Source organism: Protomyctophum bolini, assembly GCF_963924005.1.
Source record: "Protomyctophum bolini genome assembly, chromosome: 4".
Lineage (NCBI taxonomy): Eukaryota > Metazoa > Chordata > Actinopteri > Myctophiformes > Myctophidae > Protomyctophum > Protomyctophum bolini.
This window is the reverse complement of record NC_137865.1, coordinates 33,294,288-33,311,111: the sequence shown is the minus strand read 5'-3', so window position 1 is coordinate 33,311,111 and position 16,824 is coordinate 33,294,288. Positions and strand designations below refer to the sequence as shown.

Sequence of the window (16,824 nt, the reverse complement as noted above, 5' to 3'; positions counted from 1 at the left end):
TCGAGCAGTTTTCCGCTCACTTCCCATAGAAAAGCATTGCAAAAAGACAGCCACATAAGCAGAATAAAACTGTCATGTCCGTACCCTGTGCATGGGCTTTGAACTGTTAATATGGTAGTTTTATTTTCCATTGCAGAGCCAGATTAGATTATTCACAGCAATTGATGTTGCATGAATATTCTGACCAGTTACTAGGTGTCTATCTATGACTACATGCATAGCATCCTCTTGACTCGCTGAAAAACAAAGCCAAAGGATTGTATGGTTAGCTTTGGGTATAATCACAGAAATGTTTAAAAAAAAATACACAATATCTGTACTTCTATGCAAACCTGTGTATGATCCACCACTGTCTTTCACAAAGTCCTCCACGATCAGAGGCAGGTTGGCAAAGTCAGGCCTTCGCACCAGCTCAAATACAGATGGCTTGGATGGAAAATAGTTGTTACTAGAAATTATTTTTAAATTCCCATGTGCATAAATATCAGATGAGACACTCACCCCTGTTAAACTGTACCCATTGAAGATCCACTTTTGTCCCTCAGTGGCACAACATAAAGCTGATACTCCCTGGCCCACAGCACATACAGGTTCTGCATTTAGGACAAAACAGCTCCAGCATCAATGACCAGTCAGTGTACATTAACCCATTTTGGGCTGGAACCCCTTTTGGTGTTTTAAACATGTTATAATTTAGCTATTGAAAAATAGCTAAATAAAAATGTAAAGCAGTTGTTCTCAACCAGTGGGCCTGTGGTCCGGGAGTCGACCACCAGGGGGTTCCCCACATGATTTTAAAAAGAAAAGAAAAAAAGACCATTACTGCTAAAGTAACCAAACTATACTATAAAAACTGGTGAAACGTTGGCCAAATTATATAAGAAAGAAGCAAAAATAAATAAAAATGATCTAGCTTGTAGTTCGGCTATTTTCACAATATTTATCTGTGGAACGGAGTCAAACTAAATGTAATGCTTCAACTCCTACACTTAAGTTCTAAGCTTGTCATCGATTATTTTGGAGGGTTGCGGGCAGAAAAGGTTGAGAACCACTGCATTACAGTATGTGTTGCCTCTCTACAGTAATAGAGTAATGGTAAGTGGTAACACACAAATGTAAGGTTTTCAAGAACCCAAACAGCCTTTCTATTAAATAAAGATGATGGGGAAGAAAGTATCTAGAGTGGAAAAATGTTGCTCCCAATAAAATACCATACCAATACCATATCTAACTTAACTTATATGTCTGTCTCGCTGACTGGAGACAGGTAAATACCATGATGTTCAAACTACAATATGTCCAATCCAGTGCACTGCTTCAAATAACTTCACGTGTTATAACATTTGATTTGTTAAAATAAGTCCTGGATTGTAACTGATTTTCAATTTCACTGACACTGCATTCCATAAGATCTAGGGACTCACTCTGCTGAGAGATGAAGTGTGTGAGGATACGGTGTAAGGAGCCGCTGTGTGCCAGGTCATGCAGGGCTCCTGGGCAGTCTGGAATGAGTAATGCCTGGTATCGGGCACCTGGAACAGGCCATCATGACATGACCTTGAGCTTGAGCTTAATCAAAACAAAACCAAATAGGGCTGCAACTAGTTAAGTGTACCAATTCGTTTTTTTTAATTAATGTTATACAAATTTATGGGAAATGTTCAGACAATCCGATATCGTGAAATGTCTTACCATTTACCCAGATGTCAAACACTTTTATATTTGTAATTTAATATTAATTACATTATTATAAAATTATAATGTTGGACAAGCATTCACATTTTGATTATTAGATTGCAAACATTGTATTTCTTGTGTGTATCCAATTAAAATATTTTCTTGATACTCACCATCAATAGATTCAAGTTTGGCAGGTGTTGCATAAGGTTTCACACTGAAGTCCTGCACCCACCTAGCAGTGCTTTCATCAACCCCACAAAAGTCGATAGGCTTCCCCTGCATACAGAACCACAAATTAGAACGCCCTGCGTGTGTGTTCTGTGCCCAGTGATGGACAGTAACCAAATACATTTACTTGAGTAGGCCTATCAATTAAAAAAAAAGAGTATCAGTTTACTTGAGTATGTGTTTGAGACTGAGGGCCCTATACAGTTTTGAAATAGTTCAACTAGCCGATCTACATCGACATGTTGTGAGCTTGTAGATCGGCTATTTGAACTATTTTAAAAGGTTATTCAAAATAGTAAAAAATGGCAAATAGGTTTAGAGATAAGGGGTGGTGCAAGATATAGGCCTGAGTGTGCTTGTGACTTTTACTACACTTAATTTCAAAGACAAAATGTATGTTTTGACTCCAACACATTTTTAGGAAGGGAAAATGCACATTATGAATTAACTACTGGTATATAAGCCCTATTTCAAATATAGTGTCTGGAACATTTACTATATTTTCACCAATACATTCTGGAAAATCTTTGAACGTTTTTGGAAAGTGTCAACATTTTAATACAGATGTTTTGATTCTCACCCCTGGTGTGGCCGTCTGCAAGTTAAACACTGACGTGCAAAGAGTGAAGGACTGGTGGAAAGACTTTGCCGACACCCCTGCGAACAAGGCTGACACATTAGTAAAGATGTAGCTCTGTAGTAGCCATGGTTCACATGACGCTCGTACTTCACGAGCGATTATTCATGACAGTCAGTCATGTTCCAGGGCTAGTAGCTGCCTAATTTAACGCCTCGGTGTACGACGTTGTCCAGCTAGCACCGAAAATAGCCAATAGCACATCGCAAAGGTGACACCATGTGATCTTGTATCAGCTGTATCTATCATCAGATGTTTGTTTGTTTGTTTGTTTATGGACATTTTATTAACAAAAAAGCTATAACACTGTAATGTTTTATAAAATTGAAAAATGTCAATAAATATATTGTTAAAAAAAGAAAAAAGGATCAGGCTGAGACAACGCTGCACCACCGGGGACGGACAGTAGTAGCCTTGAATCAAGACTATCAGTCGAAAAAGTACCAGTAAAACTGTCAAACTCCATCCAAATTGATCCAATACATGTAGCCCTGATACATGACTGTCATAATCATGAAATACAAGCGTCATGTTAACCATGGCTAATACATCTGATACTCAATTAAATTCAAAGGAGCTTTATTGGCATGAGAAAACATGCCAATAAAGTTTACATTGTCAAAGCAAGTGTCAAAATTCAATAAAAACTGTTGAAAATGGGGAAAGTATATACAGCTGGAGGGGGTACAGCATTTTGTAGACAGAGCTATGTCACATTGCATCGTTATATACATGTTACAAAGGGTATATAAAGCTTGAAGCTTGAAACAAATAGCATTTCTTTGCAGTCACTTTTGGACAAATATGATTGTATTCCATTAGCTAACCTTTTTTTGTCGCAACAGTTCACAAATCTTGCTGCTGTGTTAGCAAATTGTTGTATTTCTCCCAATAGTTATGGCATTGTTTTGTCGTTGGTCTATTGGTCATAGTTTAAAACTCGCTCTGGGTGTGTGTGTAATCTGTGGGAAGTATGTGTCTCTGATGTCTTGGTATAGTGGGCAGGTGGTTACTGGTTAGAAAGTGTAGTTCGGTTTCCACCACATTTTGTGTGCAGTGAGTGCATGTCTTCCCTTGGGAGTGGGGTCTGTCTGTGCCAGCCTTTCTGCAAGGCTGTGTTCACTGAGTCTGTACCTAGTAGTCAATGCATTCCTAAGTTTTTGGTCGTTTACCATGCTCAGGTATTCAGCCAATGTATATTCTCATTTTAGTGATAGATGGCATTCCATTTTGCGTTGGTTTTAGGTAGTCTCTTTCCATAGTCTCTTTATAATCCAATGGGTTTTCTACTTTTCTTTTCCGTCTGTGGTTTTGCTTGCGTTTGTCCCTGGACCAGCCGACTGAGAGGGCATCCCTATAGGTTTTCGCTATGATTGAGGGCTATTATGGGTCGTTTTCTTTTAGGTGGTTATGAAATTTAAGTGCTCTCTTCTATATTTTGATAATGAGTGGATATCGCCCTAATTTTGCCCTCCAAGCATTGTTTGTTGTTTTTTGTTGGGTACGGAGGATAGATTTACAGCTCACTCTTGATCCAATGATTGATGATCCAATGATTGATTGAAGAAAAACAGTTTGGAGAATTACAGTACATTTCAAGCACAACTCAATACAAGACTGTTAACTGTGGACGACACCATAAAGCATTACACTTGTTTACCACCGCATGTTCAATTCATCATAACATTTAGACATACAAATAGAAATATACATGTACTTCTATATAGCCAAAAACAGGAAATCATCATAGAGGTAAAAAGGGAACAGTGAGGGGAAAAGGGGTGGGTGGGGGATTCAGATTTTACGGGGGCCAGTTTCGAATTGCAGACGTCCAGGTGCCATTTGAGAGCGGTTTTGAATCAGTGAAGGAATTCGCATGTCTTAATGACTGTTGGCAGGGCGTTAAACAGTTCTACAAGCCAAGGTTAAGACAGTATAGGTGGTTGCACACTGGACGCGTTTTTCGGAAAAACGCCGCTAAAAATCCGAACAATGATTCAAATAAAATAAATGAATGACTATGAGTCCAAACCAGAACAATTCAATCGCGTACAGTCAGAGGCCACGGCCGTCTCATGATGAGCATGAGCAAGCAGAACCCAAATGTAGTAAAGTTTCTGACACTTTGATTATATAAAGCGACAATCAAATTTCATAAAAGCTTTATGTAGGGTTCCGAGAGGGGCTAGATGAGCATGTTCAATGGACCTACCTTGCGGAGCAGCACTTGCCACTATCAGGCAAGTTGGTTTTGCAGACATTTCTGTTTCCCTAAAGTTTTACGGAGAATATGGACGTCACCTAATTAATTAGCTTGAAATCAATTTGCGTTTTTCGCGTAAAAAAATATCAGAAGAAACACATAATGATAAGAAACCAATGGACTACGGAACAAGGAAGGAAGAAGGGTAGTCAGCTGACAACAACATCCGCTGAATCGCTGATTCATTTTCAAAATAAATGTTCGATCGTACAGGGTTGCAATTTTGCATGTTTGACTCTGACTGCTGGCAATAACCATGTTTTGTTATTTTGTTCTTTGTAATTAAAAGTAAAGGATATGTTAGTGATACCTATAATGCCTAATATTAGCAAAAATAATAACTTCTGTTCTATAATTCTATTCATCAGCTGGATTTGTGAGGGGGAAAAAGACTATGGTCTTCTTCAAAGTGTAATACTTTGCACACTAAAACCTGCTATTACAAAAGTATACACACATCAGTAAACAACATGCAATATAATTAAATTATGTTTAGGCCTACGTTTAAAAACACAAAATAGACCTATGTTTGGGGGAGCTGACATAAAAAAAAACAGAATTTCCCCCTCAAAATTAACACACAAAGGTATTTGCTTTTAAATTAAACAAACAAACACGATCATTCTTTATTTATTTATCCATCAATAATCAATTAAACTCAATATACCGGTATATGTTTTAAAATACTGTGGAAAACACTGCTTACGAAAATGTGACATCCTTGTGACAACTATAAAATAAAGTACACATAATACAAAGTAGCAAACAGACTACATAATTAAACTAAATAAAATACACAATCCTATATACCATCATCTTGAATGGCTTTAAAATTAAAGTGAAAACTGAGAGTGCATGCGATGGAATATAATCCAAAACAGGACAGTGCTGTCCAGCAGCATGGCTTATTCATTGGCAAACAGCCTAACCACTTCATATTGTCAATTAAAAAAAACTAAAAACCATGCACACCCCATAAAAACAAAGATATATGTAACCAGATTGAGAATGCATGGTGTGTGTTGTCAATGTGTCAGTGTCAATATGGATCTTCTTTCAAATTTCGATAAAGGCAGCAGGTGAACATCATTCCTACAAGCTGAAAGAGAGAGACAATTAATAACACACACACACACACACACACACACACACACACACACACACACACACACACACACACACACACACACACACTTAGATGAAGCGTAGGGAAACAGACAAAGAAAACATATGTGATGTAGGCCTATATTTATTCATGTTTTGGGGTATTAACTAAATATTTTCTTTCTGTGTTCAGGAAGTGAATGTGATGTTGTTTATTTATGTCTCACACACGCACGCACACACGCACACACACACGCACATTTGTTCTAAACGAGATGTCTTTCAGTTATAGATGTATGAACCTGCTGTATTTATATTGTAATTACCTGGAGAAAGGCAATGCCAATTCCCACTGCTCCAAGGATGTGTAATTGACTCAAGATGAAGTTCTCTAATTGCCTAACGCAGCCTCCCTGAGAGCATAAAGTGAAGGGAACATTAGTTATCAGTTGTTTGTTTATTTGTCAGGAACAACACAACTAGACATTAGTTAAAACACAGATGCACTGCATATGGATGTAGTAGTTTACAGTGTGTTCAGTGATTACAGTTCTGATTCTGGTTCAACCCTGTTTAAATGTAATTAATTACAAACGGGTGCTGATTGCATTTTGATTTCAGTTGGCAAGTGTATTCCATAATCACACATTTTATTAGGTAACATTTATCAAAGTAAATTATACTTTCTCAATCAAACAACAATGCCATTTAATTAATTATACCTTCTTTTCAAGGATTGTTTTATAAACAATCCTTGAAAAGAATGGATAATTCATTAATGATGACATGCTGTCATTAACAATATCTATCAGTAAATCACAATCAGTATTCATATAGTTCAAACGTCAAATTGCAGAATGAGAAAAAGATTATGTTAATAATCCAGCTAATGAGGCTTCCATGCGTACCTCAACCTTGTAGATATTGGAGGGATGGTCCCTTTGACCACAGCCTTCACTGGGAGTTTTGCAGCAGCTATCAGGTACCAGCCTGTCATTCTCTGCTGCATGGATCCACACACTGCCTGACCAGTCTACAGAGCTGTTACTGCCACAGCACTTAAACTGGCACACACAGAAAGATATAGGGTTCATATATAGTATGACTAATTTAATTTGAGTTAAAATAATAATAATAATGGACTTTGTTTACATTTAGCACAATAGGACATTTGTGTGAACTGAAGTGAACTGGCCTCAAATGAACACCTCACACAGTAAGAAATAATCCTGTGTCAATTTAACTGAGGTTAAAAAATGTCCATGTTTACTGTGCAAATTCACAAAAGTAAACCAGACCTTTATAAATCCAACTATCTTGAGTCTGTTTGTAGTGTATACAAAATATTAATCTCATATCTGACACAACAGTCTGACACAACAGACACAACAGGTTGGGACAACATTCTATGTGTGTGTCAAGCTTCCATACCTCCTGCTGGAGCTTGTCCACAGCCTGTGTGATGGTCTCCTCACCGGGCTGCTGGTACTTCTGCTGCATGGTCTCCGTCAGGTTGTGTCTGAGCTCATCATCCAACTGTGAGGCAGCAGGAGAACGTGAGAAACTGATAATGGGATACATTTCAACATTTGTCACCTGCATTGATGTGTTTATTTTGCTTGTTCATAAATATAGCCCATGCCACGGTCAGGTTTCTTTCCTACCACACTTGTCTGGAGCCTGCGTAACTCAAAAATATATGAGGTACTGTACTACCCTATCTAACATGGGAGCTATCCACATAAATTGAAACGTAGTGAAAAGGGTGAAATCTGAGCAAGTTGGGGGCAACAGTTTGATACAACACAGAGACGTATGACACAGTGGTGATTACCTGGTAGCAGAAAGGGAAACACTGGAGCAAGAAAAGGGGCAAGAAACAGACGTGAGAAAGTTGGATGAACAGACAAATTAAGTGCATGCATACTGTACATGCATGCATGATGTAGGCATGCAGAAATCATGTCAGGCTACAGTACATGTGCAATTTCAAGAACATTACCCAAGATTAGAAAACAAACAAAAAACTAAATAGAGACCACATCAAGGAACATGAAATGAAAAATGGATGTAGGGAAAGCCAGTTTGAAAAGGTGGGTTTTGAGTGTGCTTTTGAACATTTCGAGGGTGGGGGCAGCTCTGATGTGAGTTGGGAGTGAGTTCCAAAGAGAAGGGGCAGCCACTGCGAAGGCCCTGTCTCCCCATGTCCGTTTGTTGGATCTGTGGGGTTCCAGTTGGTTGGCAGTGCTTGACCTGAGGGAGTGGGTGGGGACATGGCGGTTGATGAGTTCAGAGAGGTAGAGGGGGGCCTGGTTGTTGAGGGTTTTGTAGGTGATGGTGAGTATTTTGAATTAAATTCTGGACTTGACTGGGAGCCAGTGGAGTTCGCGGAGTATGGGTGTGATGTGGTCCCTGGATCTGGTTCTGGTGAGTAGGCGGGTGGCGGAATTTTGAACATATTGTATTTTTTTGAGGACCTTGGTGGTGACGCCATACAGGAGGCTATTGCAGTAGTCGAGTCTGGATGTGATGAAGGCATGAATGAGTGTTTCAGCGGCCGTGTGGGATAGCATGGGACGAAGGCGGGCAATGTTACAGAGGTGGAAAAAGGTGGTTTTGGTGATCTGGTTGACATGGGGCTGGAAGGAGAGGGTGGGGTCAAGGATGACACCAAGGTTGCGGACTCGGGTGGAGGGGGTGACAGTGGAGCCATCAATGGTGAGGGAGAAGTCATGGGAGGAACGGGTGAGGGAGTCAGGGCCAATGATGAGGATTTCGGATTTATTGCAGTTGAGTTTTAGGAAGTTTGTTTGCATCCATGTTTTGATGTCAGTCAGGCAGGAGGTGAGAGTGGAGTGGGTGATGGCGGTGATGGTTTTGGCGGGGAGATACAGTTGAGTGTCATCGGCATAACAGTGGAAGCGGAGACCATGAGTGCGGAGTATCTGGCCAAGGGGGAGCATGTAGAGGATGAAGAGAAGGGGACCAAGTACTGAACCTTGGGGGACGCCATGGGTGACAGGTGACGTGAGTGATTGGCTGTTATTGATGGAAATAAAATTCTGTCTGTCGGTGAGATATGATTGGAACCAGGAGAGGGCAGTGCCAGTGATTCCAAGGGTGGATTTGAGGCGTGAGATGAGTATGGGGTGGTGAATGGTATCGAAGGCGGCACTGAGGTCAAGGAGGATGAGGATGTTGAGTGAACTGGTGTCAGCAGATAGCAGGAGATCATTGGTGACTCTGAGGAGGGCAGTTTCAGTGCTGTGTTTGGTGCGGAAGCCGGATTTAAATTGTTCATATAGGTGGTTTGTTTCCAGGTATGCAGTGATTTAGTTTGCCTACGTAATGTACGTAGTATAGTACTACAAGTGCCTTAGTACACAATGTATTTTAGGGAAATGGGATTATATTGTACCTAGTGTAGGGATTTACACTCCATCGTTCACTCCATCGTTCACTTGTCAATTGTCATACATAGTATAGTATAAATTAGGCGTATTATACTTCTTGCATTAATTCTAGAAGCTTAATTCGAGTATATTCAGAAATACCTCTTGGTATTTAATGTAGGCCAACACTCCAGCAATGACTTCCAGCAGGAAAACACACATCAGTAAGACCAAATACTGTAGTGGAGACACAGACAACACCAATCATGTTTCATATTACAATGTTATTATTAATAATTAATAATATTCATATGCATTTCTTAACATTCACGTTATTCAACATAGTTATATTGATTTAACCATCGCTCGCAGGCACGCATGCACGCACGCACGCGCGCACACACACACACACACACACACACACACACACACACACACACACACACTCTGCAATGTGGAGAATGAACTTGTGTCTATACTTGAACTGAGTGACATTACGCTACGGTGGCCATTACCTCATACTGCACTGACTGAGAATGCATCATTAGGTTTATACTTTAACTTTATATTACTTTATATTCAGCTATTAATTCCCATTCACAATGAATGGAGAATCTACGTCATATGTGGACGAGCAAATCGACATGTTACGTTAATATGATGATGTACGATGATTCATATTGAGGCCTTTCTCGTGTTATATAGTTTGAAATGTCTCTATTGCATGTGAATTATTATTGTGTATATTAGTTTAGATTTATTTGTGCATTGATTCTTTAAATTTGGTTTCACATCTAATGACAATGAAATGAATTAAACTTTGAATTGATTTCATTTGAAAAGAGAATTTGGGTTAATACAGAATCCTAAGAATGATGCTATTCATTACAGTGGTCGCAGGGAACATGGAAATAGTATTTATGTTACAGAGCCGGTACAGTATTGCATATAATATATTCTGTCTCACGCTCACACTGAACTCCAAGCACCCGCTTGTGATGCCCCTCATTCCTCTGGCATGAGTCAGACTCTAAATCTAAACCCTTAAAGACACACTCTGCATTACTTTGTCTGTTATTCCTGACACGGTTGTGTATTTCTGACATAACGAGCTTCCCCTTTTACACGCAGACCAGACAGCAACTAGGTTCAGGTTTCTAAATCAACAAGAATTCAAAATGTCTCCTAGGACAAAGACCTTTTAAATACACCTAAAACAAACAAAGTTGTGTTGTATATTTAAAAAGTGACTTGTTGAATTTGTCTTGTTTTGGTTTGTTTTTTTTACCCCAGATAATACAATCTGCTATATCGGTTTGGACAAGTGTACAACTTGTTTAATTGACTTGATTACTTGTATCTAAAAAACTAAAACTACCAAATGACTCAATGTAAACATGAAGGAATTATAGATATAGATACATTATTGTCTCCACCAGGCCGAAGGCATGGGGAGAGACAATAATGTATCCGTCCGCCCTTCCGTGTGGTGTGTGTGTATGTGTGTGTGTGTGTGTGTGTGTGTGTGTGTGTGTGTGTGTGTGTGTCCATCTGTAGACATGCAGCTAATCTCCGGCACCGTTGGCAGCCATACTCTGCACACACACTCCCTGAATGCCACAGCTGAACCTCTGCCCCAAGGTTTTCACATTGGCCTCTTATAGCGCCACCATGAAGCAGCTTTGTGCAAAACAATTCTTTGGACAGTACACCTACAGATTTTGTCCAAACATCACGCAAATTGGTACACAGTCTCTCTAGAGCCATTCAACGAAACAGGTCTTTCTGATTTTTCAGACTCTATCCTGAATGGCTAAGATTGGCTACCAAACACGCAAATCGGTACACATGCACATGTGATCAAGATGGGTTTATTTGATTTCTCATAATCCATCCTGATTTGCTACGATTGGCTTCTAAAGTTTTCAGGATTAGCACGCTTTGTACCCGTTTTGTACAAATCGCCACAACTCCTCAACGCAGCGTCCAATTGCGGTGAAACTGTGCATGCATATTCCCACTAGGCAGAGGAAGAAATGCCACTTGACAGTTTTCAAATCAGCGTTATGGTGGCGCTACAACAGGCCGCGTCACGCACGCACACGCACGCGCACACACACACACACACACACACACACACACACACACACACACACACACACACACACACACACACAAAACTACTTTTGCCAAACATCACACACACTCCTATCCTCATGGTGGTTACTTATTAGATTATTGGGTATCTAATAATACATTATATGCACTGTGATGATTCAGTGTAAACTTGAGAGAACTCTCACCACAATCAGAAGACTCTTTATCTCCTTCAGGGTGGCACAGCACCCAACCATCCCCGTCACCACCACGATGCTTCCAGCGACTATCAGAATGTACGCCGAGGCAGAGTACAAGCCGCCGTCGAGCAGGCTGATGTAGTCACTCTTCTCCATCAAAGTCCACACTCCCACCGCCAACACGACCCCGCCTGCCAGCTGAACGCACACATAGCCCTATATCAGCTGGACTCAGACAGGATGATCACAGCAATATGGTACCACCATAACTCATTCTGATGAAGATCCTTTGTTGGATCGAAACGTTGATCTGCCATCTGCAATAGGAGCTAATCGCAGAGTACACTCTATTTATATTTTCAGTTGGATCTGCTGTTTATCCTGCCCCTGTTCACCAGAGTGGATGTGCATGCTCTACATTCCTTATAAAGATAATTCATACCAGTTCCATGCAGCTCCTAGCACTGTTAAAACATAGTAGTAATGCAAAACAGACACGGCCTTATCCCCGGCCCTATCAACTGTAGAGACGAAGGCATTCAGCAGAGTCTGAGTTTTATCAGCTTCATCTGGAGCACATAGGTCACACATGTCTGGTATCTGAGTGTGTACTATTAAGCATGCTGGAATTGGTTTAGTCCTCTGCTAGCATGCAGTTTACATTAATACAAAAATTGAGAAATGGGTTAGTAATTGCAATTTACTGTATTATAACACTGGGAATGACAAATCATGGCAGCTCAGGCTGGTGGTTGTCTGTTATCTTGTGAATATAACCACACAGAAGAGTTGAAATAAAGGTCACCTGTTGACAGCATGCGAAGGACAACTGCAATACGAGATGTTGCTGCCTCATTAGAGCTGATTTTCCAATATCACATGAGAAGCCAAGCCAATCACTCACCATGTCAACTTACCCAAAAAAGAACATTAAAGATAAAAAGCAGATATTTCAGACAAATTGTCCCGCATGTGTCCGTTTTTTCTCTCCGTGATTCCATTCTGAAAGGACAAATTCATAATGGTTACAACATAATGGGGCACAAAAAGATGACATTTCAAGTGCACAAAATAATCAAAGCTACTCAATGAAATCCTTAGTGTTAATTTAAACCTGAGATTGCACAATAATGGATCCTGTACACATGGAGTTGAATCAACACTGAAGATTTGGCAGTGTATGACCTCATGGTATTCGCATAGAAGGTTGCAGTTAGATTATGATTGCATGACTTCCTCCCTGTATGCTTGCATGACAATAAGTTAAGCCTATTAGTGGCCTATCGTGTAAGTTATTCTTCCACACTATGGAGTCAGGTAAAAAAAGGGGGGCCCAGTGTCACATGCACTACACTGTAAAATCCTCAGTGGTAATTTAAATGGATAAATGAACAGAGGATTGTACTGTATATTGTGTCCAATGTGTATCCAGACACAAGTATGATATATGAAGCAACACATTGACGAGGTGCAACTCTTAAGTGTGTCACAGAATATCTGTACATGTTCTCGAAGTGTTTTAATAATATTAGAGAGAACTAAATATAAAACGGAGGCCTGTAAATGAGACTGTGGATCATTCCAACACTTGCAGAAAGTTGGTGTAACACAAAACAAAGAGTCCTTCTCACGAAATTGTGGGATAAAAATACTTTACAACTTGTCTCATATGCCACCCAGTGAACAGATATGTCTTCTATTCCAGTAATTCAACCAGGCCATCTTATGCCATAAGAGTAGATGGAGACACATAACATGGTTATGACACCCTTCCTAATTTTATAACCAAGTCTCCCTCTCGTCCACCACTATCTGACATGTCGTCATGAGAGGAGGTTCTTCAGTTCAGGTACAAGTGGACATCTCTCTCCTTTACGGGGAAATGCATGACCAAACAAACTACTGGTACATTATGAAGGGAAAACAGCCATAGTATGAATTCTGAACTACAACACATAAGAGCTGTTTCTTTGGGAAACAATGTAATACATTTCTTTATGCCAAATTGCTACTGTCCATCAAAACAAAGTCTACCCAGAAACTCATATTCATATTATTATTTTTAAACCATGGTGTCATTTCACATGAGCAAAACAACTCTTACCTGCTCTTGCTGTAGATGGTGGGCCAGCTGGAGGGTGTGGATTATTAGGGGAAAGTCTACAGATGTTCTGCTAAACCCCAGATCCTACACACCGCTCACTTTGAAGGTTACAAGCGACAGTGAGCAGTCTCAGCTGACGCTCAAACACCCTAGTATGCCTACTGTACTCTTTTGACATAGGGGGTTATTTTACCACAAGCTTCTGGAGTGCACAGGCCTGCCACCAGGTGGTTTCTCATGTACATGACTTGTTTCGACGTCACCAAAAATCAAGGCGCTGCTGTAAAGGATTTGCAACTGCTGCAAATGCTGTTAATTTAGCAAGAGATTGACAAAGACAGACCAATACACATGTCATAATGTTTTATGTTTCTATTCTGTGGTTTTATTTGATTATTATTTATTCAGCTGTATAAAGGTTATTAATTATTATGTATTAATTTATTATACAAAATGTTTAATTGATTGGAAACTATTCAAAGTAATTCAGAAACTATTTACAAAACAACTTACTGTATGTAAACTATTAACATGCTGTCTCAACTAAACATGTTTGTACAGTATATGCTACAGTAGCCTACAAGTGATAAAAAAGGAACGGGGGGGAGGGTCGAGGCCCTTTGATACCGGGCCTCCCCAAGGGAGACGAAATGCCCTGTCGGCCTCCCGTTCACTGCATTTATTTCCTCACTTGTACTGGTTTCCCCCATGTACTGTAGTATCTGGAACAGTGGACACCAGGTACTGATGTTAGACCCGCTTACTAGCTCAATAAAGGTAATTACTGCGAAATATGTATGAAACATCTGAACTGAACTGGTATGACAGTAAAGACAGTCCTCTGTTTATGTACAGCAGCCTGTCTTAGTCGGATGCACACTTAGTGAGAGTGTGTCTTCACACTGTTGATCTTGCATAGCCGCTAACAACCTGAAATGAGAAGAAGAAAAAGAAACATGAAAACACTCTCCAGTAGAAACCTTGTAACTCCTAAAAAGCTCATGATTGATTGATGATATCACAGATACAGAAAGGTAAAAGATGAAGATGTGGAGAGACACTCAACTTCATTATTATAATTGCATGCAACGAAACACGTAAGCTTGTAGATCGGCTATTTTCTGTAGATATTTAGCGAGGAACGAAAATAGGAAGGAGGCAAGGAGCCATAGTATAGAGCCCTTGGGAGCACAGTCAACTAAGTATAGGGTTTAATAGGTTAAAAGGTTTCAGCATGAAAAACATGGTCTTTTTGTGTGCCACTCCCAGCATGCATCTACAGTAACTCAGCATAGTACAGTATGTGCCCCAGCGGAAAGTGTTTATGCCATGGCCCATAGCCTACCCTGAGAGCCGAGTCACCAACTCATCCATGTTGTATCCACTTGTGGCACTGCACTCATAGAACACTGCCTTGTAATGCTGCAATAAAAAAAGAAAGTATAGTCTCCATTCTCAACAGGAACATTTATGGGGTGTTAAAGGTTGTTTCGAAGATTAAAATGGGCCTCACATCTGCCAGTTTCTGGCCATCCCTGGTTGTAACCTCCCTTCGCTGTCTGTCTCCGTCTGTCACATCCAGTTTGTTTCCCAGCAGCATCAGGACCACACCTTTGCTCTTCCTCTCCTGGGTCATACACATATAGTGTACACATTATATTAATACTATATCTTTCATGACAAACACTGTGTCTACAAAAACTAAATAAATGAACTGGGAAAAATAACAAGAAGAAGAACAATTTGATGTGGAAAAAGGTCTGCAGCAATTTAAATGTTGTCCATAAATTGTTACTGTAAGTGTGTTACCTCTTTCACAAATCATACTAAACTAAAGGCTTCCGCCCTTAATTGACACCAAAAGAGAGTATTCAAAATGGCTCAAATAATTATTCATTTGCATGTCAATGGATCAATGAAAATCACAAGCCTCCTGAACTATGTCCAGCCACTCCCTGACCGCTATGTACGAGGCGGACTGAGTGATGTCATACATGATGATGATCCCATCAGCCTTACGGTAGTACTGCTGAGTGACGCTGTGAAATCTGTCATACAGAATAAAAACCTCAGTGTTCATTTAAAGGTGCATGGTGTTCATTGTAGGTCATCAAAGGCAATGTAGGTCAGGTGTGATGACTTCAGAGACCTCTCATGTCCAGCGGTGTCCCAGAGTTGCAACACAACGGTGGCCGAGCCGGCAAGAGTCACGCTTTTCATCTGGAAATCTATACCTGGAACCAACATAGCCCTTTAGCAAACATAAACATTTAGCATACTTTTTGCTTTAGGATGCAGGTAACACAACTCTACTACTAGTACAAATTATGTAAAATGACCACGTAGGTTGATGTAGGCTGCACATTGCACACTTACTGCCCCCATTATGCCTTAGATTTGCCTCAGAGTTTTTGTCCATTTATTTTATCTTCTAGATTGTGTATATTGTTTGAGTTAAAAACCTTCTTCCATATTGAAGAAGATTGTGCAGCCCAAGTAGAACAACAGCAACCTACGTGGTCATTTTACATAGCCTAATTTGTAATAGTAAAGTTGTGTGTTACCTGCATCCTTTTTATAAAGCAAAAAGTAACTAATGGTGTATGCGCGTTAATAAAAAAACTTTTGCGACACGTTCAAAACTTGATAACTGCTTAGTGCTTGCTTACCAACAGTGGCATTCATTCGTTTGGAAAAGTGTCCTTTGCAGCAGTGTTGTATGAACGAACTTAAGTCTTGCCCACTCCTGAATTGCCCAGAAATACCACCTTAAATACCCGCTGAGGGCTGACCAGTGAGGTCTAAAATTGAAGAATAAGGATTTATGGAATGCAATATTTATTTATTAATAGTTGTGCTTTTATATGGTTTAGCATATGATCATCACAAACAAAACATTGCATTTAAAGTAAGCCATGTTCCATTTTTGAGAACACAAATTAAGTGTGATGCATTCTTCAAGTGATATAGAAGGGAAATTAATACATTCAGAAATGTACATATAATCAAAAGGTGGGTATTTGTTGGTTCAAGGGCTGGCCTACCTGCATTTGGGTCTGTTCAACATTTTCACATCTTTCTGTACCAGAAGGTTGGTATCTCTTGGAAGAATTGGGTGC

The 16,824-nt window shown here is 39.9% G+C and overlaps 2 protein-coding genes across 3 annotated transcripts; both read right to left on the bottom strand.

Annotated features, from left to right (window-relative positions):
• Positions 1-67: 67 nt before the first annotated feature.
• Positions 68-4,958, bottom strand: gatd1 (glutamine amidotransferase class 1 domain containing 1). The gene is made up of 7 exons (XM_080761464.1): positions 4,758-4,958; positions 2,489-2,565; positions 1,851-1,956; positions 1,425-1,532; positions 502-593; positions 333-426; positions 68-236 (listed from the first exon to the last, which is right to left on the bottom strand). The coding sequence occupies exons 1-7, from the start codon at positions 4,804-4,806 to the stop codon at positions 121-123; spliced, it is 642 nt and encodes a 213-aa protein (XP_080617590.1). The 5' UTR covers positions 4,807-4,958; the 3' UTR covers positions 68-120.
• Positions 4,959-5,422: 464 nt separating this feature from the next.
• cd151 (CD151 molecule) lies at positions 5,423-13,862 on the bottom strand. 2 transcript variants are annotated; one of them, XM_080761259.1, is made up of 9 exons: positions 13,706-13,862; positions 12,519-12,603; positions 11,608-11,799; positions 9,467-9,541; positions 7,747-7,767; positions 7,344-7,448; positions 6,821-6,976; positions 6,239-6,325; positions 5,423-5,907 (listed from the first exon to the last, which is right to left on the bottom strand). In XM_080761259.1, exons 2-9 carry the CDS (start codon positions 12,600-12,602, stop codon positions 5,848-5,850), a joined length of 780 nt encoding a protein of 259 aa, XP_080617385.1. In that variant the 5' UTR covers position 12,603; positions 13,706-13,862; the 3' UTR covers positions 5,423-5,847. The 2 variants fall into 2 exon arrangements, with proteins under 2 accessions (XP_080617385.1, XP_080617386.1); XM_080761260.1 differs by lacking the exon at positions 7,747-7,767.
• Between the last annotated feature and the right edge of the window lie 2,962 nt (positions 13,863-16,824).

Excerpts from the sequence above, each read along its gene's own strand:
- cd151 (XM_080761259.1), bottom strand. The coding sequence starts at position 12,602 with ATGGAATCACGGAGAGAAAAAACGGACACATGCGGGACAATTTGTCTG. Across the intron at positions 9,542-11,607 it reads TAAAGAGTCTTCTGATTGTG|TATTTGGTCTTACTGATGTG; the intron begins GTGAGAGTTCTC and ends TCTCCACTACAG. Across the intron at positions 7,768-9,466 it reads CCTACATTAAATACCAAGAG|TGTTTCCCTTTCTGCTACCA; the intron begins GTATTTCTGAAT and ends TTCTTGCTCCAG.
- gatd1 (XM_080761464.1), bottom strand. The coding sequence starts at position 4,806 with ATGTCTGCAAAACCAACTTGCCTGATAGTGGCAAGTGCTGCTCCGCAA. Across the intron at positions 594-1,424 it reads ACACTTCATCTCTCAGCAGA|AACCTGTATGTGCTGTGGGC; the intron begins GTGAGTCCCTAG and ends TCCTAAATGCAG. Across the intron at positions 427-501 it reads ATGGGTACAGTTTAACAGGG|CCATCTGTATTTGAGCTGGT; the intron begins GTGAGTGTCTCA and ends TTTCCATCCAAG.